At 36.1% G+C, this 25,932-nt stretch overlaps 1 protein-coding gene across 1 annotated transcript in view; it reads left to right on the top strand.

The window, feature by feature from the left end:
- LRP1B (LDL receptor related protein 1B) overlaps nucleotides 1-25,932 on the top strand; it is a 1,748,032-nt gene that overhangs the window by 1,172,526 nt on the left and 549,574 nt on the right. Inside the window, exons 34-35 of the mRNA XM_049888441.1 lie at nucleotides 493-618; nucleotides 1,384-1,515. Coding sequence (XP_049744398.1) covers nucleotides 493-618; nucleotides 1,384-1,515 — 258 coding nt within the window. The remainder of the gene's footprint in view (nucleotides 1-492; nucleotides 619-1,383; nucleotides 1,516-25,932) is intronic.

The raw sequence follows: 25,932 nt of genomic DNA, 5'->3' as shown, positions 1-25,932 counted from the left end.
CCAAAGAATGGGAAAATACAACTTTTTTTTAGAATTAAAGAAATAAATGCATACGTTCTTCCTTTAATGACATAATCTTTGAGTTGAGTTAGTAATATAATTTAACAACTATTCATGTGACAACTTTGGATAAATTACTCTTCTAAGGAAGCAACTGTAGAGTTGAAGTGAAATTTAGAAGTCACAAAAGAAAGATTTCCTGGTTTCCATGAGCTGAAGTTATAAAGAACTATTACAGTATTCGTGACAAATCAATTTCCTTTTCTGGTTTCCTGAAATTATGAACCTTTCACTGTATCTCTGTTTACCTGTTGTGAAAGGCAGAATTCAACCATAATCTTTATATTCAAGAAAACAAAGTCTTATAAGACAAATATGAGACAGCTGTATTAAGAAATCAGAAACAGCATAAATATTTGATCAAATAGTTGATATTGAATAAAACTCCTTGTTTTGAATTTTTCTTTTCATCTTTTGCTTTCTCTTATACAGGCAGTAATTCTTGCCAATTGAATAATGGTGGATGCTCTCAGCTTTGTTTACCAACTTCTGAAACTTCAAGGACTTGCATGTGTACAGTGGGGTATTATCTTCAAAAGAACCGCATGTCATGTCAAGGTAAAAGTTCTTGAAAAATCTTAGCTTTGATGCACTTACTTCATCTAACATTATATGTCATACAGATTTCAGGTGACCAAAGTCAGTTAAAAATAGAGAAAAAAATTACCTTGGTATGGTATTAGTTTATTAGTACATTGTTTAGTCTCATTTATATAGGCTTATTTTTTATCGATAGTTAAAGTAGAGATATTATTAGCAAAAATTAAGCACTTTCGGTATTTTTAGTGTTCAGAAGGGTTTACAAAGTCTAACTGACCCTTAGGAATTTAAGCCAGAGAAAAGTCACAGCACTGTGGTTAAAGAAAAAAATAAAGAAAAGCAAACATATCTAAAACCAAAGTTAATTTTCATATATAAGCAATGAGGCACTTAGGTTTTAGAAGAGAGGGAGTGAATTTTGTTTGTGAACCAGGTATCCCTCCAAGAAGAATGATCTCCCTCAGTGTTTAAAAAAGTGTGTCCCCAGGACAGCAGCATAATCATTTTAGAAATATAAATTATCAGGACCTCCTAAATAAGAAACTGGGAATAGGGCCCAGCAATCTGTGTTTTAACAAATCCTGTAGGAGATTCTGATGCAGCCTCAAATTTGATAACCACTCATTGCGCCCCATTTTTCAACTGGTCAGGGAGGGTGGTATACGATCTTTAAAAAAAAGAAAAAACATTTCATGAAGTTAAATTTAGGGTGTTCAAATAACACTAATGAAATGAGTTTTAGTCTGAAGTGTTCATTTTGAGCTTCCTCCCACCCCCATTTAGGTATAGAATCCTTCCTTATGTACTCTGTGCATGAAGGAATCAGGGGAATACCTCTGGAACCAAGTGACAAAACGGATGCTTTGATGCCCATCTCAGGAACGTCATTTGCGGTGGGAATCGATTTTCATGCAGGTAAGTAGCTGTTTATTCATCATTTATGTATAATGTATTCATTTGATTTATTAAATTTGATGGCTATATAACTTTTCTTTTTGTACTCTGATGGTTAAGATGAGAAATAAAGACTAAAATTAGAGGTGGATTTTTAGTCTATCACTAGTTCTTCTAAACATGTTTTAGATGAAAACTTCCAGTAAAATTTTCCTAATGTGTAGCGTTTGAATTACAGTGAATTAACATGTCATGATTGGCATTTGGTTGCTTCTTTTTTATTTCTCTCTTTCTTTATTAATGACAATTTTACTCTTTCTAGTGTATGAATAAGACATATAAGGTATTTTGACCTAATATATACTTAAAGCACAATATTATTTAAAATATTTTCAGGATATGATTATCTATTCTAATGCAAGCAATGGAAATTGAAATCCAAATAATGGGAAAAAATGATCTATGCTATATGATTTTAAATTACTTTTGAATACAGTACGTATCATTTTGGAGTCAGGTTTACTACTTTACCTTCTTATGCTTTAGCAAACACTGAAAGAAGGCAGATTGGACACTGACATTTTGCTGTGGATAATATAAATGTATGATTGGGAGTTGATGGTAGACACTTTTGAATTTATTGAATAAAACCAGTTTATTTTTTAATGCCAATTGCTAAATTTAGGCACAGTATAAACCTTAGGTACCCTTCTTTCATTGCTATTCCAATGTATTATTCTACACTTCAGACTTCCAACTTACAAAAACAAATCTCTTCACCTTTCATCTAAAAATATGCGTCCTGGTTTAATGTTTTAGTTTTGAAGATCCACATGCATTTCTCGGTGTTTGTATATATATAAAGACTTAATTGTGTTTAATGTCAAAATATGTATGGCTCTTTGGCCTACAATCTTAAAAAAAAAAAAGTCCTTAAGCATCTACATGTGGGCTTCTGGTAGTAAGCTTATTTTTTCCCCTAGCTATAACATATTTTGTTTAATCATGTGTTAATGAAATTCTTGGCTACAAATTAATGAATTCCTGCGGATCTTCACAAAATTTTCAAAGATGACTTTTCTTAAGGAAATTATTTTGTACCAAATGTTTGGGATCACATAAAAGCAAATTTGCTACAATTTTTAAAAAAGCCTTTCCCAAAAGGAAATACAGACGGGCATAACCTATTTTATTGAATGATATGCTAATTTTGCCAAAACAGTCTGCTAATTTTGCCAAAATCACAGTGTGATTTTGATCAAAAAGGCTGTTTGTTCAAACCTTGTCATTCATGGAAGGCTCATTTTCCTACCACCCATTATCTACCCTGCCTCCTATTTATATGCATCTTGTTCTTTAGAATTTTATCACATACCACTTTTCAAGTACAAAACTAGGAAAACTCCTTGGAAAACATTTTATATACATATGTATGTATTTTTACTAAGTATGTAATCCCTTGTTTTAGCTGGCATCACATATTTAATCCTTTTAAAGACTCCATACTGGCTTTTGAAAATATTTCATAGATTTCCATGAGATACAAAAATTCTGTTTAAAATATAAATGTTCTGCTTAGATCATTAATAACGCTCTTGCAACTGAAGGGTGAAGTGATTACCTGTATGAGTTGAATTCACTCTCTGGGGTTTTATAAAAATATAGGCCTTGAAATGCTGAAGTTTAATATAATGTGCCATGGAAACATTAGTAATTAGTCTCTTCTACAGGAGACTTTTACCTGCAGAAAAGAGTACTCTCTCTGTTATCATAAACTTATTTTGTATCAACGTAGCTTTTCATCAGAAGTTACGTGGCATTAGATAAAACTTTGTGACCATCACATCAGTATCATCAAATTAGGTTGCAAGGATTATTTTCCTATATATAGATACCAAACCAATTACTGTCGAGTTAATTCCGACTCATGGTAACCCCATATGTTGCAGAGTAGAACTGTAGTGCATAGGATTTTCCCCGTGGTTTTCTTCTGAGGCGCCTTTGGGTGGGTTGGAACCACCAACTTTTTGGTTAGTAGTTGAGCACTTAACCTTTCTTGCCACCCAGGGACTCCAGCAAGGTGAGCAGAATACAGAGATAGCTTATACCTTATATTGTACAAGGATACCTTATTGCACACTCATTTCTGTTCTGTGTCTGATTTTTGACATTTCTCATATTCTTCATATTGTGCCTGCATTATTTTTAAATTATGTACCTGTAGAGAAAGTATTTTTAGAAATCTATTTCTGCTTCTAAAGGTAGAAGTATGTAGGCATATGGAATAGCCATATAAATAGAATGTTGAAGAATCTATTAAAATCTCTGCTTGTTAACAAAAACAGTAATGCAAAATTTACTTTGAAACCGTAGAGGGTTAGAGACCTGGGGGCTGGTAGAGCATGAAGTGGGAAGAGTCTAGCCTTTAACAGCAGGTAACTTGGTTTTTGATGCCAGCTCAGCCACTTACTAATAGTATGACCTTGGGTAAATTACTTAATTTTTCAGTTTCCTCATTTTTGGGGGTGTGGGAATATTTATACAAATGTCTGCAAATGTTTGGCAAAGCACCTGATGTACAATAGGTGCTCATGAAATGTTAACTATGTTTAATAATGAAAATAAATACGTTGTAGAAATTAATGCAAGTGATATCTATATATGTAGATGTAGATATATTAAACAAGCATGTTGTCCTGGAAGCTGTATTTAAACTCCTAATTAGCAAGGATTTTCAGCTTCCTGTTCTCTTGAAAGATACAGTATTTTGTATTTAGATGTCTGCATAGAATAATAGGTGTTTCTTAACTTCTTGCTGCAAGAAGAGTGGGTTAATTTCCTTAGTGAAGATGAGCTTAAATATACAGAAGATGAAAACAGTCTGTACAACAGATACTTAAAGATCGAATAACATTGCCAGAAATTAAAGTCATTAAACATAAATTTAGGAGGCTAGCATATCGTACTCAGTGAACCAATGAAATACTAATGATGATGATGATGACAGTGGTGGTGGTATCAAAAGCTTTCAACTGCTTCAAATTCCTTCTGTACTTCCATCTGATTCACAGTCTGATACTTGACCATTTATGTTCCATGAAAATATATTAGTATCAGAATAAGTATCAGAAACTTGATTTATAATTGTAGGCAATATACAAGTTCTGAAATTTAGCTCAGTGAAGTTGCTTCAGGGAGAAAATAAAAATAAATAAATAAATAACTTGGTTGTTCCTTAGAAAGATAGAGAAACCAAATAATTTTTGATGAGATGCCCTCTGTCTCTTTCAATTTCCATGGCCTTCATGTTTCACCTGATTCCTAGATTCTTCCTCTAATAATTCCCTTTGTAGATATTCTAGTTCCCCTTCTTCCATTAATGACATCCTCCTCAGTGACATAATCCCTGCATTACCCAGGGCTGTCGAGTTGATTTTGACTCATAGCGACCCTGTAGGACAGAGTAGAACTGGCCCATAGAGTTTCCAAAGACCGCCTGGTGAATTGCAACTGCCAACCCTGTAGTTAGTAGCCATAGCACTTAACCACTACGCCATCAAGGTTTCCAAATCCCTACATCAGGATTAAATAAAGTTAAAGATAATAAAATGGAAGGGCACAATTTCTCCTTATTCTAATCAAATGGCTTCCATTATAATCTATTCATTATTATTTCATTACTGTAATTTTACTAGGATAAATATACACCCTCTCCTCACTTATCAACATGGTTAATTTCTAAAGACCAGGTCATTAGGCAAAAGTGGAGGATGACCATATCAAATCACAAAATGGAGAATGACTATATCACCAGGTAACTGTCAGATTACATCATTACTTAACTATTGTTACAGATTGAATTGTGTCCCTCAAAAATGTGTATCAATTTGGCTAGTCCATGATTCCCAGTATTGTGTAATTTTCTGCCATTTTGTCCTCTGATGTTATTTTCCTTTGTGTTGTAAACCCTGTCTCTATGATGTTGATGAGGTGGGATTAGTGGCAGTTATGTTAATGAGGCAGGGCTCAAGCTACAAGATTAGATTGTGTCTTAAGTTAATCTCTTTTGCGATATAAAAGACAGCACGAGCAGAGAGACGCAGGGACCGCATACCACTAAGAAACAAGAACCAGGAGAATAGCTTGTCTTCTGGAGCTGGGGTCCGAAGAAACAAGAACCAGGAGAATAGCTTGTCTTCTGGAGCTGGGGTCCTTGTGCTAAGAAGCTCCTTAATGACAAGACTTTCTCCCAGAGCTGAAAGAGATAGAGAAAGCCTTTCCCTGGAGCTGGCACCATGAATTTGGACTTCTAGCCTCCTGGACTGTAAGAGAATAACTTTCTCTTTGTTAAAGACTTCCGCTTGTGATATTTCTGTTATAGCAGCACTAGATAAGTAAGACAACTACCAAACCACTGAGAATCATGGCCCAGCCAAGGTGGCACATAACCTTAACCATCACAGCCAATGCTACTTTCGCCTTGCACCTCTGCATTCATTACTGCCAGGTATACATTGTTAACACACAAAATAGTGAGATAGTAGATTTTTTACTATTGTCATGAATGCAAAATATCGGATGACGAAATAGTCAATAAGTGAGGAGAAGTTGTATTGTTAAAACCTATATATTTCATAAGGATTAACAGATCTAGGTTTTAATGGGCTTGGTCCTAATGAATTAAAGCTTTCTGCAGTGAAAGAATTTCTTTTACAAAATGAAGCAATTCTGGATACTATTCACAGAAGAAATAAGGCCCTGTGGCTGAATTTAAAACGTTTAAAGCATTCTTTTCACTTCATTGAAAAGTCCCATTTCACTGAAGGGAAAAAAAAATTGAGCTTTGAAAACTATTGCCTGCTGGGTGATATTGCTCCTGATGAATGAATATTGCAATTGATACCTTAAAAGATATATTTTAGTTAGGAGAAAAGCCTTCAAAACAATGCCCATTGTTCCAGTAGGTTATGTGATCTTTAGTAAGGCATTCTCTATTTAGACTCCCCTGTCACTCACTGGGCATATTTAAAAAAATTTTTTATTGTGCTTTAAGTGAAAGTTTACCAATCAAGTCAGTCTCTCATACAAAAATTTATATACACCTTGCTATTTTTTTATATAGTCCTAGTTGCTCTCCCCCTAATGAGACAGCACATTCCTTCTCTCCACTCTCTCTTTTCGTGTCCATTTGGCCAGCTTCTGACCCTCTCTACCCTCTCGTCTCTCCTCCACACAGGAGCTGCCCACACACTCTCCTGTGTCTACTTGATCCAAGAAGCTCACTCTTTACCAGTATCATTTTCTATCCCATAAAAAAAAAAAATCCCATAGTCCAGTCAAATCCCTGTCTAAAGAGTTGGCTCTGGGAATGGTTCGTGTCTTGGGCTAACAGAAGGTCTGGGGACCATGACCTCTGAGGTCCCTCTAGTCTCAGTCAGACCATTAAGTCTGGTCTTTTTATGAGAATTTGGGGTCTGCATCCCACTGTTCTCCTGCTCCCTCAGGGCTGCTTGGCTGTGTTACCTGTCAGAGCAGTCATCAGTTATAGCCGGACATCATCTAGTTCTTTTGGTCTCAGAATAATGCAGTCTCTGGCTTTCGTAGCCCTTTCTCTCTCTTGGGCTCATATTTACCTTGTTGTCTTTGGTGTTCTTCATTCTCCTTTGCTCCAGGTAGGTTGAGACTAATTGATGCATCTTAGATGGTAGCTTGCTAGCGTTTAAGACCCCATACGCCACACTCCCAAGTGGGACACAGAATGTTTTCTTAACAGATTTTATTATGCCAGTTGACTTAGATGTCCCCTGAAACCATGGTCCCTAAACCCCCACCCCTGCTAAGCTGGCCTTTGAAGCATTCAGTTTATTCGGGGAACCTCTTTGCTTTTGGTTTTTTAGTCCAATTTTGCTGATCTCTCCTGTATTGTGTGTTGTCTTTCCCTTCATCTAAAATAGATCTTATCTACAATCTAATTAGTGAATACCCCTCTTGCTCCCTCCCTCCCTCCTAACCCTTATAACCATCAAAGAATATTTCTCCCGTAATTAAACTATTTTTTGAATTCTTATAATAGTGGTCTCATACAATATTTGTCCTTTTGCAACTGACTAATTTCACTCAGCTTAATGCCTTCCAGATTCCTCCATGTTATGAAATGTTTCAGGGATTCATCATTGTTCTTTATTGATGCATAGTATTCCATTGTCTGAATATACCATGATTTTTTTATCCATTCATCCATTGATGGACACCTTGGTTCCTTCCATCATTTTGCTATTGTAAACAGTGCTTCAGTGAACATGAGTGTGCATATGTCTGTTTGTATAAAGGCTCTTATTTCTCTAGGATATATTCCAAGGAGTGGGATTGCTGGATCATATGGTAGTTCTATTTCTAGCTTTTTAAGGAAGCACCAAATTGATTTCCAAAGTGGTTGTACCATTTTACATTCCCAAAAGCAGAGTATAAGTGTTCCAGTCTCTCCAGAACCCGTCCAAAATTTATTACTTTGAGTTTCTCGGATTAATTTTTTGTTGTTGGAGTGAGGTGGAATCTCATTGTAGTTTTGATTTGCATATCTCTAATGGCTAATGATTGTAAGCATTTCCTCATGTATCTGTTAGCTGTCTGAATGTCTTCTTCAGTAAGTGCCTATTCATATCTTTTGCCCATTTTTTAATTGGGTTATGTGTCTTTTTTGTAGTTCAGTTTTTGCAGTATCATGTAGATTTTAAAGATCAGGTGCAGATCAGAAATGTCATAGCTGAAAACTTTCTCCCAGTCTGTAGGTAATCTTTTTACTCTTTTGGTGAAGTCTTTGAATGATCATAAATGTTTGATTTTTTAGGAGATCCCAGTTACCTAGTTTCTCTTCTGCATTGTTAGTGATGTTTTATATACCGTTTATGCCATGCATTAGGGCTCCTAGCATTGTCCCTGTTTTTTCTCCCATGATCTTTATTGTTTTAGATTTTATATTTAGGTCTTCAATCTATTTTGAGTTGGTTTTTGTGCATGGTGTAAGGTATAGGTCTTGTTTCATTTTTTTTTTGTGGATGGATATCCAGTTATGCCAGCACCATGTGTTAAAAAGACTGTCTCTTCCTCATTTAACTGACTTTGGGCATTTGTCAAATATCAGCTGCTCATATGTGGATGGATTTACGTCTGGATTCTCAATTCTGTTCCAAAGGTCTATGTATCTGTTATTGTACCAGTACCAGCCTGTTTAGATTACTGTGGAGACATAATAGTTTCTAAAATGAGGTAGAATGAGGCCTCCCACTTTGTTCTTCTTTTTCAGTAAAGCTTTACTTATCCAGGGCCTCTTTCCCTTCTATATAAAGTTGGTGATTTGTTTCTCCATCTCATTAAAAAATCTCATTGGAATTTGGATCAGAATTGCATTTTATCTCTAGATGGTTTTGGTAGAATAGATATTTTTACAAGGTTAAGTCTTCCTATCCGTGAGCAAGTTATGTTTTTCCGCTCATGTAGGTCTCTTTTGGTTAACTGCTGTAGCGTCTTGTGGTTTTCTTTTTATAGGTCTTTTACATCTCTGGTGAGATTTATTTCTAAGCATTTTATCTTCCTGGGCGTTACTGTAAATGGTATTGATTTGGTGATTTCCTCTTTGATGTTCTTTTTGTTGATGTGGAGCAATCCAACTGATTTTTGTATGTTTATCCTGATACTCTGCTGAACTCTTCTATTAGTTTCAGAAGTTTTCTGGAGGATTCCTTAGGGTTTTCTGTGTATAAGATCATGTCATCTGCAAATAGAGATACTTTGACTTCTTCCTTACCAAGAGCTAAGGATGCCCTTTAATTCTTTATCTAACCTAGTTGCTCTGGCTAGGACCTCCAGCACAATGTTGAATAAGAGTGGTGATAAAAGGAATCTTTGTCTGGCTCTGGATCTCAAGAGGAAAGCTTTCAGATCCTCTGCATTTAGGATGATGTTGGCTTTTGGCTTTGTATAAATGCCCTTTATTATGTTGAGAAGTTTTCCTTCTATTCCTATTTCGCTGAGAGTTTTTCTCATGAATGGGTGTTGAACTTTGTCAAATATCTTTTCTACATCAATTGATAAGATCATATGATTCTTGTCTTTTGTTTTATTTACATGATGGATTACGTTAATTGTTTTTCTAATGTTGAACCATCCCTGCATACCTGATATGAATCCTACTTGGTCATGATGAATTATTTTTTTGATATGTTGTTGATTTCTATTGGCTAGAATTTTGTTGAGGATGCTTCATGAGGGGTATAGGTGTATAATTTTCTTTTCTTTTTTTTTTTTTTTTTGGTGTCTTTACCTGGTTTTGGTATCAGGGATATGCTGGCTTCATAGAATGAGTTTGAGAGTATTCCATCCTTTTCTATGCTCTGAAGTACCTTTTTAGTAGTAATGGTGTTAACTCTTCTCTGAAAGTTTGGCAGAACTCTGCAGTGAAGCCATCTGGGCCAGGGCTTTTTTTGTTGGGAGTTTTTTGATTGTCTTTTCCATCTCTACTTTTGTTATGGGTTTATTTAGTTGTTCTACCTCTGTTTGTGTTAGTTTAGGTAGGTAGTGTGTTTCTAGAAATTCATCCATTTCTTCTAGGTTTTCAAATTTGTTAGAACATAATTTTTTGTAGTAATCTAATATGATTCTTTTTAATTTCAGTCGAGTCTGTTGTAATATCACCTGTCTTATTTTTTACTCAGGTTATTTGCTTCCTCTCCTGTTTTTCCTTTTGTCAGTTTGGCCAACAGCTTATCAATTTAGTTAATTTTTTCAAAGAACCAGCTTTTGGTATTGTTAACTCTTTCAATTGTTTTTCTGTTGTCTATTTCCTTTAGTTCTGCTCTAAATTTTATTGTTTGCTTTCTTTTGGTGCCTGAGAGTTTCTTTTGTTGCTGTCTTTCTATCTGTTCAAGTTGTAGGGATAATTCTTTGATTTTGTCCCTTTCTTCCTTTTGTATGTATGCATTTATTGGTATAAACTGACCTCTGAGCACTGCTTTTGCAGTGTCCCAAATATTCTGATAGGAAGTGTTTTCATTCTCATTGGATTCTATGAATTTCTTGATTCTATCCTTGATGTCTTCTATAATCCAGTCGTTTTTGAGCAGAGTATTGTCCAGTTTCCAAGTGTTTGATTTCTTTTTCCTGCTTTTTCTGTTATTGATTTCTACTTTTATTGCCTTATGGTCAGAGAAGATGCTTTGTAATATTTCAATGTTTTGGATTCTGCTAAGGCTTGCTTTATGACCTAATATGTGGTCTATTCTGGAGAATGTTCCATGTGCACTAGAAAAGAAAGTATACTTGGCTGCTTTTGGGTAGATTGTTCTCTATATGTCTATGAGGTCACATTGGTTGATTGTGGCATTTAGATTTTCTGTGTCTTTACTGAGCTTCTTTTTGGATGTTCTGTCCTTCACTGAAATTGGTGTGTTGAAGCTATCTATCTCACTTTTCAATGCTCATAGAGTTTGTTTTATGTATCTTGCAGGCCTGTCATTGGGTGCATATATATTTAATATGGTTATATCCTCCTGGTATGTTGTCCCTTTAATCATTATTTAGTGTCCTTCCTTATCCTTTGTGGTGGATTTAACTTTAAAGTCTATTTTGTCAGAAATTAATATTACTACTCTCACTCTTTTTTGGTTGTTATTTGCTTGATACATATTTTTTCCATCCTTCGAGTTTTAGTTTGTGTCTCTAAGTCCAAGGTATGTCTCTTGTAGGCAGCATATAGATGGATAGAGGTTTGTTTTATCCATTCTGCCACTCTCTGTCTCTTTATTCATGCATTCAGTCTATTTACATTCAGTGTAATTATGGATAGGTATGCTTTCATTTTGATGTCTTTTTTGTGTGTTGTTGACAGTTTCTTTTTCCCACTTAATTTTTTGTGCTGAGTAGTTTATCTTTATATATTGTCTTTTCCTCTTATTCGTTGTTGTTGATTTTGTTCCGCTGAGTCTCTATTTTTTTCTTGTATTTTATTTGGATGGGTAGGATTGCTAGTCTCCTTTGCGGTTACCTTAATATTTACCCCAGTTTTCTAAGTTTTAACCCAACTTTTATTTGTTTATATCGCCTTGCCTTCCTCTCCATATGACAGTTCTGTGACTACATTCCTTAGTCCTCTTTATTTTTTTAATGTTTTCTTCATTTACATAATGACATTGCTTTTCCCTGTTTTGAGCGTTTTATTTATTTATTTATTTTTAATCTTGGTTTATTTTAGAGATTTTCCTATCTGGATTGACATCTGATTGCTCTGTCTTGTGTTCTAATCTTTGCTTTATATCTGATATTATTCATTTTCTAACCAAAGAACTGCCTTTAGTATTTTTTGTAGTTTTGTTCAGTTTTTTACAAATCCCTTAAACTTCTGTTTATCTGGAAATGTCCTAATTTCACCTCCGTATCTGAGAGACAGTTTTGCTGGGTGTATGATTCTTGGCTGGCAATTTTTTTCCTTCAGTGCTTTATATAAGTCATCCCATTGCCTTCTTGCCTGCATGGTTTCTGCCAAATAGTCCGAGCTTATTCTTATTGACTCTCCTTTGTAGGTGACTTTTTGTTTTTCCCTAGCTGCTCTTGAAATTCTCTCTTTATCTTTGGTTTTGGCAAGTTTGGTTGCAATATATCTTGGTGACTTTATTTTAATGTCTACCTTATGTTGTGTTCAATAAGCATCTTGGATTGATATCTTCTCATCTTTCATGATATCAGGGAAGTTTTCTGCCAACAAATCTTCAACAATTCTTTCTGTATTTTCTGTTATCCCTCCCTGTTCTGGTGCTCCAATCACTCGTAGGTCATTTCTCTTGAAAAAATCCCACATGATTCTTACGGTTTCTTCATTTTTTTAATTCTTTTATCTGATTTTTCTTCAAATATATTGGTGCCATGTCCTTTATCTTCAATCTCACCACTTCTGACTTCTAGTTGCTTGATTCTGCTGCTCTGACTTTCTATTGAGTTGCCTAATTCTTTAATTTTATTGTTAATTTTCTGAATTTCTGATTGCTGTCTGTCTATGGATTCTTGTAGCTTATTAAATTTTTCATTATGTTCTTGAATCACTTTTTTAATTCCTTCGGATGCTTTATTTTTGTGTTCCTTGGCTTGTTCTGTGCATTGTCTGATCTCTTTCCTAATCTCATTCCTGATGTTTTGAAGAGTTCTGTATATTAATCTTTTATATTCTGCATTTGGCAATTCAGGAAGGCACCTTCATCCAGAAGATCCCATGATTATTTTGATGCTTGTTGAAATGATCATGGTCTGTTTTTTAATGTGATTTGATATTGACTGTTGTCTCCATGTCATCTATAAGTTATTGTATTAGTTTATTTTATGTTTGTTTACTATATCTTAGCTTCTTGCTTTGCTTTGCTTAACATGCCCAAATAGGTTGCTTGAGTTAGCTAGCCTGATATTTTTTGCCTTTGAAGCTCTAACATCCTGGCACCAGGTGGCTAGAGCTGTTATCAAGTATATCAGCCTAGAAGTCCATTCACCATTCTTGTATGGATTTGGCTCAGGTGTCCAGGTAGTTGGCCACCAAGTGTGTGGTACACACTCTGTCCTACAGTCTTAGAGATGCAGGGGTTGTTGGTGTAGGTACCAGTATCTGGTTACAGCAGGGGGTCATGCTCTGAACAAGGCAGGGGGCTAACAACTGTCCCCTGAGTCTCTGTGAGGAAAGCTTGTCACTGTTCCCTAAAGCTCACAGGTGGGTGGGTTCTGCTGATGGACCATGGGGACCCAGTGCTTTTGGTTGTAAGGATTGGGAGGTGCCAGTTATCCTTGGACCTCTGTCCTGGGTGACTGGTGACGTGAGTACAGCCGTCAGTCCTTCGGCCCCTGATGTGGGTAGATGAAGACCCTGTTTAATAGGCAAAGCAATGTCAAGCATCAAACACCCACCTCTTCACTGCACAGCTGAAACAGTTGAAGTCTGTGAACAATGGCCTATTCTCCTGAAATAGGCCCACACAGGTCCATGCGGGGGGAAAGGTATTCAAAGTCCACGGACTGTTTATGCCCAGACAGGAGCCACTTCTGTCCTCACCTCCCCAGGTTAGTGGAGCTGGGAAATTATTTTTCGCCCAATTGTGAATTTATTCCTTTTCCAAGACTAGGACAATGGCTTAGAATGCTCAGCAGGATGTATCTCGGGCCCAAGGAAATCAACAGCCACTGAACCTGGCTTGTGGGAGGGGGGAGCAGTAGAATAGATGCAAGTACTTAGCTTTTGCCAAAAACGCCATTCTTCTCTGGTTCCAGAGGTGTGAGTAGGCTGTGCATCTGGCTGTTTCTCCCTGAGGAACCTGCGGCCGAGCACTACTACTAGCCCACTGCAGTCACTCCCGGGAATGGTGCCTGGGGATCCCAGTGATTCAGGTCCAACAAGTCCTCTCTGCTTCTGAACCACCTCTCCCTCCCCCTACCATTCAGTCCATTTTCTAACTTTGCCTTTGATGTTCAGGGCTCCTAGCTTGTCATAAATATAATTGTTTCACTTGGTTTTTTTGGGGGGGGGTCTTTTTTGTAAAAGGGATCACCAGAAATGTCTGGCTACGTTGCCTTCTTGGCTCCACCTCCTCTTTGGCCATATTTATGACTTTTTCATAATAAACAAGTAATAGAATGTTAATTCAATAGGAGTCATATTATTTATCTGAATTTTTTTTTTTCATTTTTATTTCTTTTATCCAAATTTGAGTCATCCATCTTAATGTAGTAAATGTTGATTACTATCTGCCTGGTATAGAACATCAGTCACAGCCAAGTTACTGCGGAGCATAAAGATAAATAAGAAATAGTTTCTGAGGTAATATATGAATAAATGATCTATAGGTTTTTTTTTTTTAAAGAGAGCATCAAATGACTGTTTTCAGGATTCCATTGTTTGGAATTTGCAATGGGGAGTATTCTAAGGCCTTTTTATACCATTACATAGTGAACTAGCTATTAAGACAAAAACACTAAAGGAGAATATGTGACAAAATATCTTTGCCACATTTCTATAGTGAATGTCTCCTATCTACATGGAAGAATTCCTTTATAATAATCCCCTTAAATTTGCATATATCTTTCAATTTTAGAGCTAGAAGAAGCATTTGAGACCATCTAGCCACATCCTTACGTTACAGATAAGGAAAGTGAACCCCAGAGAGATCAAGAGGCTGTATAATAATAGAGTATCTCACTTCCAGTTCTTTCCACTATACCATCTTGCATTTGTATGACAGAATCAAAATTTTACTGAGACCATTGCTGGCATTACATGATGGAACTTCATTGCACTTCTGCAAATTTGTGCGGGTAGAAGAGCATGTTGTTTCATTTTGATTTACATATGGAATTGTGTGACTTTAAGACCCATTTCATAATTGAAACAGGTGATGCTCAAGTGTGAGTCTTTTTCCCCCCATGCCTGGAGGCGTATAAACAACAGCTATTTGGAAAATTTTTCTTGTAACCACCTTGTCACCAATGAAGGCCACAGAAGAATTATAGAAAGAATTCTTTTGTCAGTAGAAGCAATAGCTTAAGAAATATATTACTGTTGCTTTGGAACACTCTTTCAATTTTATGAAAACCATTTCCTTGGCTACAAAGTGAAATTTTAGTGCAGGTTCAATTTCTTCTTGTTCTTGTGACAATGAACCAATACTGCTTTGTGCCGTCATTTCAAACTTGCTTCACAGACTGTATTGTCAAACCATGTGAACAGTTTGGATGTATTTGTTGATGGACAAGTCAAGTAAAGCTGTCAAAATGTAAAGTCCTAACTACCACAAGAATACAAAAACTTTTTAGCATTACCTGAGAAAGCACTGTGATAAACATGCATCACACGAAGTGTTATAGATTACACAAATCATGGGAAATATTTCACATACCCTGTTTGGATAATTTCTGAACTCAAAACGTAAAAACAAACAAACACATAAACTTCTGTCAGAAATCTGAATTCTTCAATCCAAAAAACCAAACCAAACCCATACAATTGAATTAATTCAGACTCATAGCAACCCTATATGACAGAGCAGAACTGCTCCATAAGGTTTCCTAGACTGAAATCTTTAAGGGAGCAGATTGTCAGGTCTTTTCTCCTGCAGAACCTCTAGCAGGTTCGAACTGCCAACCTTTCAGTTAGCAGCTGAGTTCTTGCTTAACCACTTTGTGCCACCAGGTCTCCTGAATTGTTCAATAGGTTGCATGAAACTAAAAGCCTCAGAAGATGAACAATAAGACTACTAAGATCAAAACCTTAGTCAACTTATTTGGAGCCTATATTGTTTTATCTGTTATTGAGAGAATTGATTTAGTAAGTCTCATGAAACCTCCTACTCAGGCATTCAGCATCTTCGTAAAACTGAAAGATCAGCTTTAAACCCATTGGCCCATTGCTGTTGAGTTAATTCTGACTTTTAACGACCCTATTGGACAGAATAGAACTGCCCCATAGGGTTTCCAAAGCAGTAAATCTTTATGAAAATAGACTGCCACATCTTTCTCCCATGGAGAAGCTGGTGGATTCCAATTGCTGACCTTTCAGTTAACAGGTGAGTGCTTAACCACTGTGCCACCAAAGCTTTTTCAATCTGCCTTTTAACACCTTTTTTTTTTTTATGTTTTTCCCTCACCTTAGTCACTTTATGGTGCTATGCTTCTCTTTATCTCCTCAGGATTCTCTTCAGCAGAGCTACAGTCACATCTGATACTCTGATGTCTTCCACTGCCTTCTTCCTCATAGAAATTGACTTGTCAAGAAACTTATCCTGCTTGGGGCTAGTTGCACCAATTCACAGTAAATTATGAAGAGTTGATAAGAAATTGATAAGTTATAAGTATGTTTGAGCAGTGCAAGTATCTTAACCCAAAGCCGTAAATCCAATTAAAGGATACTAAAGATACATGAGAAAAGTATATTTATGAGTAGGTTAATCTTTTGGATGTCTTTCAAATTACTCCACACTCTGACTTTTAGATATGAGATTGGTGTTTTAGTTACCTAGTGCTGCTATAACAGAAATACCCTGAGTGGGTGGCTTTAACAAACAGAAATTTATTTCCTCACAGCTTAGAAGGCTAGAATTCTGAAATCAGGGTTCAGGCTCTAGGGGAAGGCTTTCTCTCCCTGTCTGCTCAGGGGCAAGGTCCTTGTCTCTTCAACCTCTATTCCTTTGTTCCATGGTGATCATGTGGCGTGTATCTATCTTCCCCTTTGTGCTTTCTTGCTTGCTTAATCTGCTCTTTTAAATCTGCTTAAAAAAGATTGATTTAAAACACAATCTATAATAATCTTGCCTCATTAACATAACAAAGACAACCCATTCCCAAATAGGATTATAACCACAGGTATAGGGATTTTTTTTACAACACATATTTTGGGGGGACATAATTCAATTCATAACAGTTGATAACTATTCCCAGAAATCCAGCCCTTGATATGCTCGTAGGTTAAATGATATTGTGGAATTCTCAATTGGTACCATTATTATATTTAAGTACAACTTTAACCTTGAAAAGAGCTTCTTTTCCTTTTTAAGAAAAACAAGGGTATATTAATCCATTTGTCTTTTTGACACCCTCTTTTTAAAAATAAATTAAAAAGGTATGATTTAGCTTCTGTTATTGTTGGCCATTAGTTTTTTTAATCAAGTAGACAATTTTCTAGTTAATAGAGAAAAGCTGAAGTGATTTAATTGATTTTTTGGATTGATCATATGCAAGGAAACCTTAATTCCATTTTATAATTTGTCTTTTTCTTATCCAGAGGCAGTGAGTAGTATGTGGATCGTTTTGAGGTCTGGATGAGAAAAAAAAAAAAAAAAGCTATTTTTTTCTATGAATTCTTTAGCATCTTTAGAACAGGGACTTGGTTAAAGTATAGAAATAGATAAAACTAAAGACTCACAGGAAGGTTAGGAAGAGGAATAAATGAAAATAACAACAAAAAACCCTTAATATTGAGCACTTGCTATGTTATAAAAGAGGTTAAAAAAATTATACATTTATGTAGTTTAATTTGTCATAATAATCTTTTGAGGAGGGTGATATTTTCATTTTAACAAGGAAGAAACTGGGTTACGGTATGAGAAATGAATGCAGGGGAGAGTTGGTTGATTTGGAACGCTGAATTTAAATTCTCCATTTGAGATTTGCGTTTGTGTTTTGTCCTTGAGATTGGAATTAAACATGAATTTAATAACCATTAGTGAAGTAATCAACATCAGATCTCTGACAGTTTTATGACGAGAACTTTACCCTTACTGAAGTTATGATTGAGAAAGATAAATGGCAGAAAGTATTGGGGTACAGGGTTTGAAGGATTGGTGATGACATGATCACCAAATATAGACTTGTCCCTGCTAGGAAAAAAAAAAAAAAAAAATTATTTATACCACTGTGTTTGGGGTTTTTTTTTTTTTTTTTTTTTGTATTAGTTATCTATTGCTATGTAACAAATTACCAAAATTTAGCAATTTAAAGTAGCAAACACTGTGGGTCAGGAATCTGGGCATGGCTTAGCTGGGTCTTTTGCTTCAGGGTTTCTCACAAGGCTGCAGCCAAGGTGTGGGCCTAAATTGTGGTGTCATCTGAAGTCTTAACTGTGAAGGATCTGCTTCCAAGCTCGCTCATGTGGCCATTGGCAGGATTCAGGTCCTCATTAACTATTGACCTCAATTCCTTGACATGTGGGCCTCTTCACAGGGAAGCTTACAATATGGCAGCAGGCTTCCCTTGAACTTAGTGAATAAAAGATCGAGAGAGGACACACCCAAAATGGAAATCAGACTTTTTGAAATTTAGTCCCAGAAATGACATTCCATCACATTTGTTGCATTCTATTCATTACAAGGTAGTAACTAAGTCCAGCCCATACTCAAAGGAAAGGGATTACAGAAAGGAATGAGTACGAGGAGGAGAGAATTATTGGAATCCACATTAGAGGCTGCCTAATACAATATTTTAGGCACTTAATGCATATTTTTCCTACACATTGTTGTATAATAAGTGAATTCTGATGGCAAGATTGAGTTTTCAATGAAGTTCTTGTATGAATAGCATCAGTACTCTGGCTTAAACCAAATACAAATATATTATTATTGTGCAACTCCAGGATAATGACTTTGATTCATTTTTTGTCTCAATAAAAATTAACTAATAGTAGACTGGAAACCCTGGTGGTGTAGTGGTTAAGAGCTACAGCTACTAACCTAAAGGTCGGCAGTTCAAACCCACCAGATACTCCCTGGAAACTCTATGGGGCAGTTCTAATCTGTCCTATAGAGTCGCTATGAGTCGGAATTGACTCGATGGCAATGGGTTTGGTTTTTTGGTTGGTTTAATAGTAGACTTTGACCACCTGAAGAAACCTTCTGGGGCATAAATCAAAAAAAAAGTAAAGTTAAATAAATTGGTAAATGCCTCACAGATGGAATGGGATAAAGCCAGATTAGAACTCACATGTCTATTTCTCTAAGACCCTGGCTTTTTTCACTCTACTGTGCAAAGGTAAGCCAAGATAAGGAAAGATTCCAGGAATACCCTGGAAAGAGTGGGTGCTGGACAATAATAGCAACAAGAATAAAACATGTTATATAAGACACATTCTCAGGTACAGCTGACTTCATTCAACACATGGGGTTCTTAGGGCCAGCCTGGGAGTACTACTTCTACTGAGAGTATATTTCAATAAGTCTATGGCAGTGGTTCTCACCTGGGAAAATTTTGAAACCAACTGAACATTTGGCAATATCTGGGGGCATTTTTGGTTATCACAACTGGAGTGATGCTACTGGCATCTGGTGAGTACAGACCAGGAATGCTGCAGAATGATGTACAGAACAGTTTGCTAAAGCAGAGAATCATTCGGCTCCAAATGCCAATAGTGCCAAAATTGATAAAAATAGATGAGGGCAAAATCTAATATGAATTTTTAAGTGACTCTAATATGCACCCCTAGTTTAGAATCATTATTGTCCTTGGTGGTAATGGTCCCCAGTGGTTTTTCTTTTTTTGTTTGTTTGTTTTCCTTTGGGGTACTATTTGTTATCTGAGTAATCTCATTCCATAATACCTAACTTCTAATGTCGTAAGTTTGCCATATTGTTTTTGGCTAGCATTCTAGAAAAGTCCTTGAGCAAAAGTCAGCAACTCCCTCCCACCACTTTTTAAAGTTTTTGACCAGAGTCTGGGAAAGGCTTCGTGTAATAGTAACTTGCACTAAATCGTTTACTGACAACTCTCTGGCACTAAAGTGGTTTAAGAAAAGATTTTAAAGAAATAGCTTACAGCTGTCTAGGATTGCTTGGGGGATACAAAGGTGTGTACCACCAACAGAATTCTTAGCGTAGTTATTTTCTTCTTTGTCATTAAGGCAGGCTGAGTGTTGACAGATGCTCACTACATTTGGAATGAGTTCTGGTACTGCCTCAAATGTTCCTGTCCAGATTTTTTGTGGCCAAAAAGGGAGTTCTAAAGTACCTGGCAACTGTTCTTAGTTCTTTATGCTCACTATGGTGTCCAAGAGCAATTATTTAAATCCTGTTCCAAAGATACTATGTTATTGCCCATCCTTCCCTATGGGTAAAGCACTTTGCCAGTGAATTCACTCAGTACTATGTTAAGAAACAAAACAAAAACAAGCCTTCCCCCTAAAAAAACCTAGAATTCTTGAGTCTATGTTTATTTGTTTTATTTATATATTATTTAGTTTTATACTGAGGACTGAATGAGAGAGTCTTCATGTAAATTAATGTAGAAAAAAATTAAATAGATATGGAACTCGATTGTCAGTGTGTAAGATACTAGTATAGATTGCTTAAAGGCTATGAATCTCTGGCCCTGGAGGATTTTACAGTTAAGGCAGAATACCTTTTTTGAAAAATCCTCTCTCTGGGTCTCTACCAGCTTTTTAACTATTCAACTTCCAATATTAAAGACTTCAACAGTAACAGCCTATAGGCCATTTTTTAAAAAGCCATCTATTTTCTAAGCCAACAGTCATTAAGACATATACAAACAGAATGAGTATTAGACTTGTGTAGCTTGTATGTAGAAAGTAGACTGTATTGTAGAATCTTATTTTCTTCAGAGGATAAAAACAAATATTCACAGAAAAGACCCTTTTTATTTTGCTTCTTTCCTTACAAATTAAAAGCTAAGATGCTGCAAAATTGATGATTCCATAGAGTAAGTCAATGTTCTAAATATACATATGAAAAATTACTCTCTTAATCCCAAATAAGAGGATTCCAAACATTTATATTTATCAACTATGATATATATGATACATTATTCCAACTGAAAAAAAGAAAAACCAGTTGCTGTGTAGACAATTCTGACTCATGACAACCTCATGTATGTTAGAATACAACTGTGCTTCACAGGGTTTGAAATGGCTGATTTTTTTTTTTAAAGTAGATCACCAAGCCTTTCTTTTTAGGCATCTCGGGGTGAAGTCAAACATCCAACCTTTCAATTAACAGTTCAGCGTGTTAACTGTTTGCACCACCCAAGGACTCCACCACTTTTAATAGGTGTACATTATTATATTAGGTGTATTACTGTAGATTATTTAACTTTTTCCATACAGTTGGACATTTGAATTTTTGTTTTCAATTTTTGGATATAAATTTTTTTTAATATTGATAATAATTCCTCAAAATAGAAAGTTCTTTTTTAATAGCAACTTTATTAATAGAATTCATTTAGCATAGAATGCACTCATTTAAAGTATACTAGTCAGTGGTTTTTAGTATATTCACAGAGTTGCACAAGCATTACCACTATCTAAAACTAGAATATTCATCTCCCCAAAGAGAAATGCTGTATTTTTTGGTAGTTACTCTTATTGCTCCAAATTATTAGAGTGTAGTTACAGAAACATTTTTCCATTTTAGGTAAAATTCAAACAGTATTGTAAAATATTTATCAGTTCTACTCTGTCCTGTAGGGTCACTATGAGTCAGAATCAACTCGTTGGCAACAGGTTTGGTTTTTGGTTTATATGGATATTACTTTAGTCTGTTGTATTTTGTAATGATTTTCTTGTGACCTCCATGATGGTGGCAGCAGTAATTATGGAAATATTTCAAAAAGAAAAAAATGAATCTCAGAGACAAGAGTTAAAGACACAGGGTTTATATATTTTTCTCTAAGTAGGGAATCTCTTTTTATTGACACACTTGAAGAGTCATAGATTGATTTATTTAGGGGGGATTCCTTTCCTTGTCAAAGCTGAATTTAAATATCTCTCAAGTGTATGTGGTATTTCAGAGGAAATATGAAACCATGGAATCATGACTCAACTTCTTGGAGCATTGATGGTACTTGAGAGTTTTCTGAGGGGAAATGTTCTTAAATATAATTTTTATATTTAAATCAACTCAGGTATCAAGGAATAGAATGCAATTTTGTGCGGCATTTAACATAAGATTATACCTCAAAACACTCCAAATACCATGGTGGTAAATTTGAGAACCACTGTGTGCTATTATGGCCATCTTCACAAATATTTTTGAACACTAATTTCTTCTACATTGAAAACTAAGTTTCATTTATATCACCGTAGTCTACTTCCTTTTCTTAACATTTTATGGAGATTCCACTTACACATAATATACACCTAAAAATATTAACTGTGCAGACAAATATTACAGTTTTACATTCTGGTCACAGGTTGGCATCTGAAATGGTCCCAGGTTACTGGGAAAATATGCCCCATTCAATAGAGACATTTCAGAACACTCAGGAACTGCTTATTTAAAGTCACTTAGATATTAAAAGTCTTAGCATATTTACAATCTCATCGTCTTACTTACCTAGTGCTGTTAATAAGAGAAATACTATAAGTGGATGGCTTCACAGTCTAGTAGGCTAGACGTTTGACATCAGGATATTAGCTCCAGGGGAAGACTTTCTCTGTTAGCTCTGGGGGAAGGTCCTTGTAATCAATCTTCTCCTGGTCTAGGAGCTTCTCCTTGCAGAAATCCCAGGTCCAAACGATGTGCTCTGCTCTCTGTGCCACTTTCTTGGTGGTATGATGTCCCTATGCCTCTCTGCTTGCTTCTCTCTTTATAGATCAAAAGAGATTGATTTAAGACACAACCTAATCTCATAGATTGAGTCCTGTCTTGTTAACATAACTACCACTAATCTTACCTCACTAACATCCTAGAGGTAGGATTTACAACACATAGGGAAATCACATCAGATGAAAAAATGTGGAAAATCATACAATACTGGAAATCATGGACTAGTCAAATTGAGACACGCATTCTGGGGCAACGCAATTTAATCCATAGCACTCATTTTAGGGGTGTTTGAGGAATTCAGTCTAGAAATCCCTGTGCTGTTTGTGTTATTTTATTTTTGTGAGAAATAATAGATATTTGAAGTGCAGAAGTCAAAGACAGGCCCATGTCATAATAGCCAATGAGTTACAAGGTTGAAATAGATAAATGACATGACCTTGTATAATTTAATCTTCTTGGATTTAAGTTTTCCTACTGGTAAAATGGAAATCACTCTATTAGAAGAAATGGGGAACTACTAGTGTCCATGCTTTGTTTAACAAACGTCCCTATATGGGAAAGCCATTGCCTTACTCAAAGAGATTGTAAAACATTTCACATATGTGTGTTTTGTGAATGCATAATAACAATAATATAAAAATAACTCATTATGCATTAAAAAATACGAGACTTGAAATTAGAATGGACAGATTGACTTTTCATATATCTCTTTATCATTAAATTCCTTCCATTTGGCCTTGGGGAATTCTCCATGACTTGTTTTATTATAGTCACCATAACTGATATATGTAGTCTACTAGTTCCCAGGCAGATTAGTTTTGCTGTTAAAGGAGTTTGTCACAGTAATATTGATTCATTTGGTGGCACAAATCATTAAGCACTGGACTACTAGCTAAAAGGTTGGTGGTTTGAGCCCACTCAGCTACACTTTGGAAGACAGGTCTGGCAACCTGCTTCTGAAAGATCATACCCTTGAAAATCCTATGGAGCAGTTCTTCCCCTCATACATGGGGTCGCCATGAGTTAGAATCAACTCCACAGCAACTAACAACAATATTGATTCTTATATTACTAAATTACTAGTTAGTTAATATTAGGGTGGGCCATCATGGCCAAGGATGGAAAAGCAAAATAGTTACAATATTATAACACAAATTTTTATATGAATTGACAATATACTGAAAAAATATATGTATATGCATAGGATTTTTGTATTATTCCTAGTAATGTGTTGATAGCTCTTGATATCACATCTGGCGTTCAAAATGTAAATGAACCATGATGATAATTATGTTGTTAAACAGAAAGACTAAATGGCATGGAACAATCAGTCTGCCCTATGTCTTGGAAATTGCATACTCTGAAAATAGATACATAATCCTTAAAACCAAAAAAGTGTGGTATTTTGCTGATTTAGATGCTTTACACATTTCCAGAGTCATTAATTCTCTGACGTTCTCTTCTACTCCAATGTGTTAACATTATGCTAGCTGTCTCAGGTCACTTTCAAGCTGTTCCTGTTTCCAATTAATCAGAAACTTATAGAACTTTCTGAGATGAAAAATGCATTAAAGGCTATTTAGTCCAACCTAATCATGAAACCCTGCTGGCATAGTGGTCAACTGCTACAGCTGCTTACCAAAGGGTCGGCAGTCCGAATCCACCAGGAGCACCTTGGAAACTCTATGGGGCAGTTCTACTCTGTTCTGTAGGGTCGCTATGAGTCGGAATCAACTCGACGGCACTGGGTTTGGTTAATCATGTTTCAAATAAGATAAAGGAGATTGTGGTGGATTGTATTTTCAAAGAGGACTACACCAGTATCTCCCATGCCACAAGCTTTTCTTCCAATGCAACGTTGGCACTCCTCCATGGAAAGTTGGGAGGGTTTTTGTTCACATTTCTTGAATCTGGGTGGGCTTGTGATAATGGTGTTTTATATGACTTCTGAGGTTAAGACATAAAAAAGCAATACAGCTTCCACCTGATGCTCTCTCTCAGACCACATGTCTTAAAGTCCCTGAACAGGGGTGTAAGAAATCTAGCAGTCTGGAAGCCACCATTCTGAAGACCTCAGGTACAGACTTCATAGCAGCATAGAGGTGCCTGAGGAACTTCAGCTATTCCAAGACCTAACTGTTTCAGTTTTCCCAGATACATTAGTAAATAAGCCTTCACATGATCACATTTCCTAGCATTGTGGCCATCCTAGCTGATGTCAAGTAGAGCAGAGATGAGCTGCCCCTGCCAAGGGCTGCACATATTGCAGATTCATGAGCAATATTCCTGTTTTCACCCTCTCAGTTAAGGGATGATTTCTTATACAGAAGCTCAGAGAGTTGAAGTGACTTGTCCAAAGATGCACAGCTGTGAGCAGCAGAGCTGAGGATAGGTGACATGTGGCTTGAATTTAATATTTTTTGTTTTTGTTTTACTCCACTACATTTTTTTTTTTTTTCTTTACACATCAGGAAGTATTTTAAAATTCTGTTTGAAAGGGTATAGCATGTTTTTGATGTTTTTCCTTCTTCCTACCATAGATTCCTAGTCTGTCTTAGTCTGGAAGCTCAGCTGAAACCTGTCCTCCATGGGTGGCCCTGCTGGTATCTGAATACCAGTGGCATAGCTTCCAGCATCACAGCAACACGCAAGCCCCTACAGTATGACAAACTGACAGACACGTGGGGGGCTGCTGGGTCCTTCTTCCTAGTCAGTCTAGGAAGAAGGACCTGGTGGTCTACTTCTGAAAAGAATTAGCCAGTGAAAACCTTATGAATAGCAGCGGACCATTGTCTGATATAGTGCTGGAAGATGAGCCCCCCAGGTTGGAAGGCACTCAAAAGATGACTGGGGAAGAGCTGCCTCCTCAAAGTAGAGTCGACCTTAATGACGTGGTTGGAGTAAAGCTTTAGGGACCTTCATTTGCTGATGTGGCACGATTCAAAATGTGAAGAAACAGCTGTTAACCTCCATTAATAATTGGAACCTGGAATGTACAAAGTATGAAACTAGGAAAATTGGAAATCATCAAATACGAAATAGAATGCATAAACATCGATATCCTAGGCATTAGTGAGCTGAAATGGACTGGTATTGGCCATTTTGAATCAGACAATCACATAGTCTACTATGCTGGGAATGACAACTTGAAGAGGAATGGCGTTGCATTCATCGTCAAAAAGAACGTTTCAAGATCTGTCCTGAAGTACAATGCTGTCAGTGATAGGATAATATCCATAAGCCTACAAGGAAGACCAGTTCATACGACTATTATTCAAATTTATGCAACAACGACTAGGGCCAAAGATGAAGAAATAGAAGATTTTTACCAGCTGCTACAGTCTGAAATTGATTGAACATTCAATCAGGATGC

Source organism: Elephas maximus, chromosome 6, assembly GCF_024166365.1.
Source record: "Elephas maximus indicus isolate mEleMax1 chromosome 6, mEleMax1 primary haplotype, whole genome shotgun sequence".
Lineage (NCBI taxonomy): Eukaryota > Metazoa > Chordata > Mammalia > Proboscidea > Elephantidae > Elephas > Elephas maximus.
The sequence above is the reverse complement of the archived record's forward strand: the minus strand, read 5'-3'. Positions and strand labels throughout refer to the sequence as shown.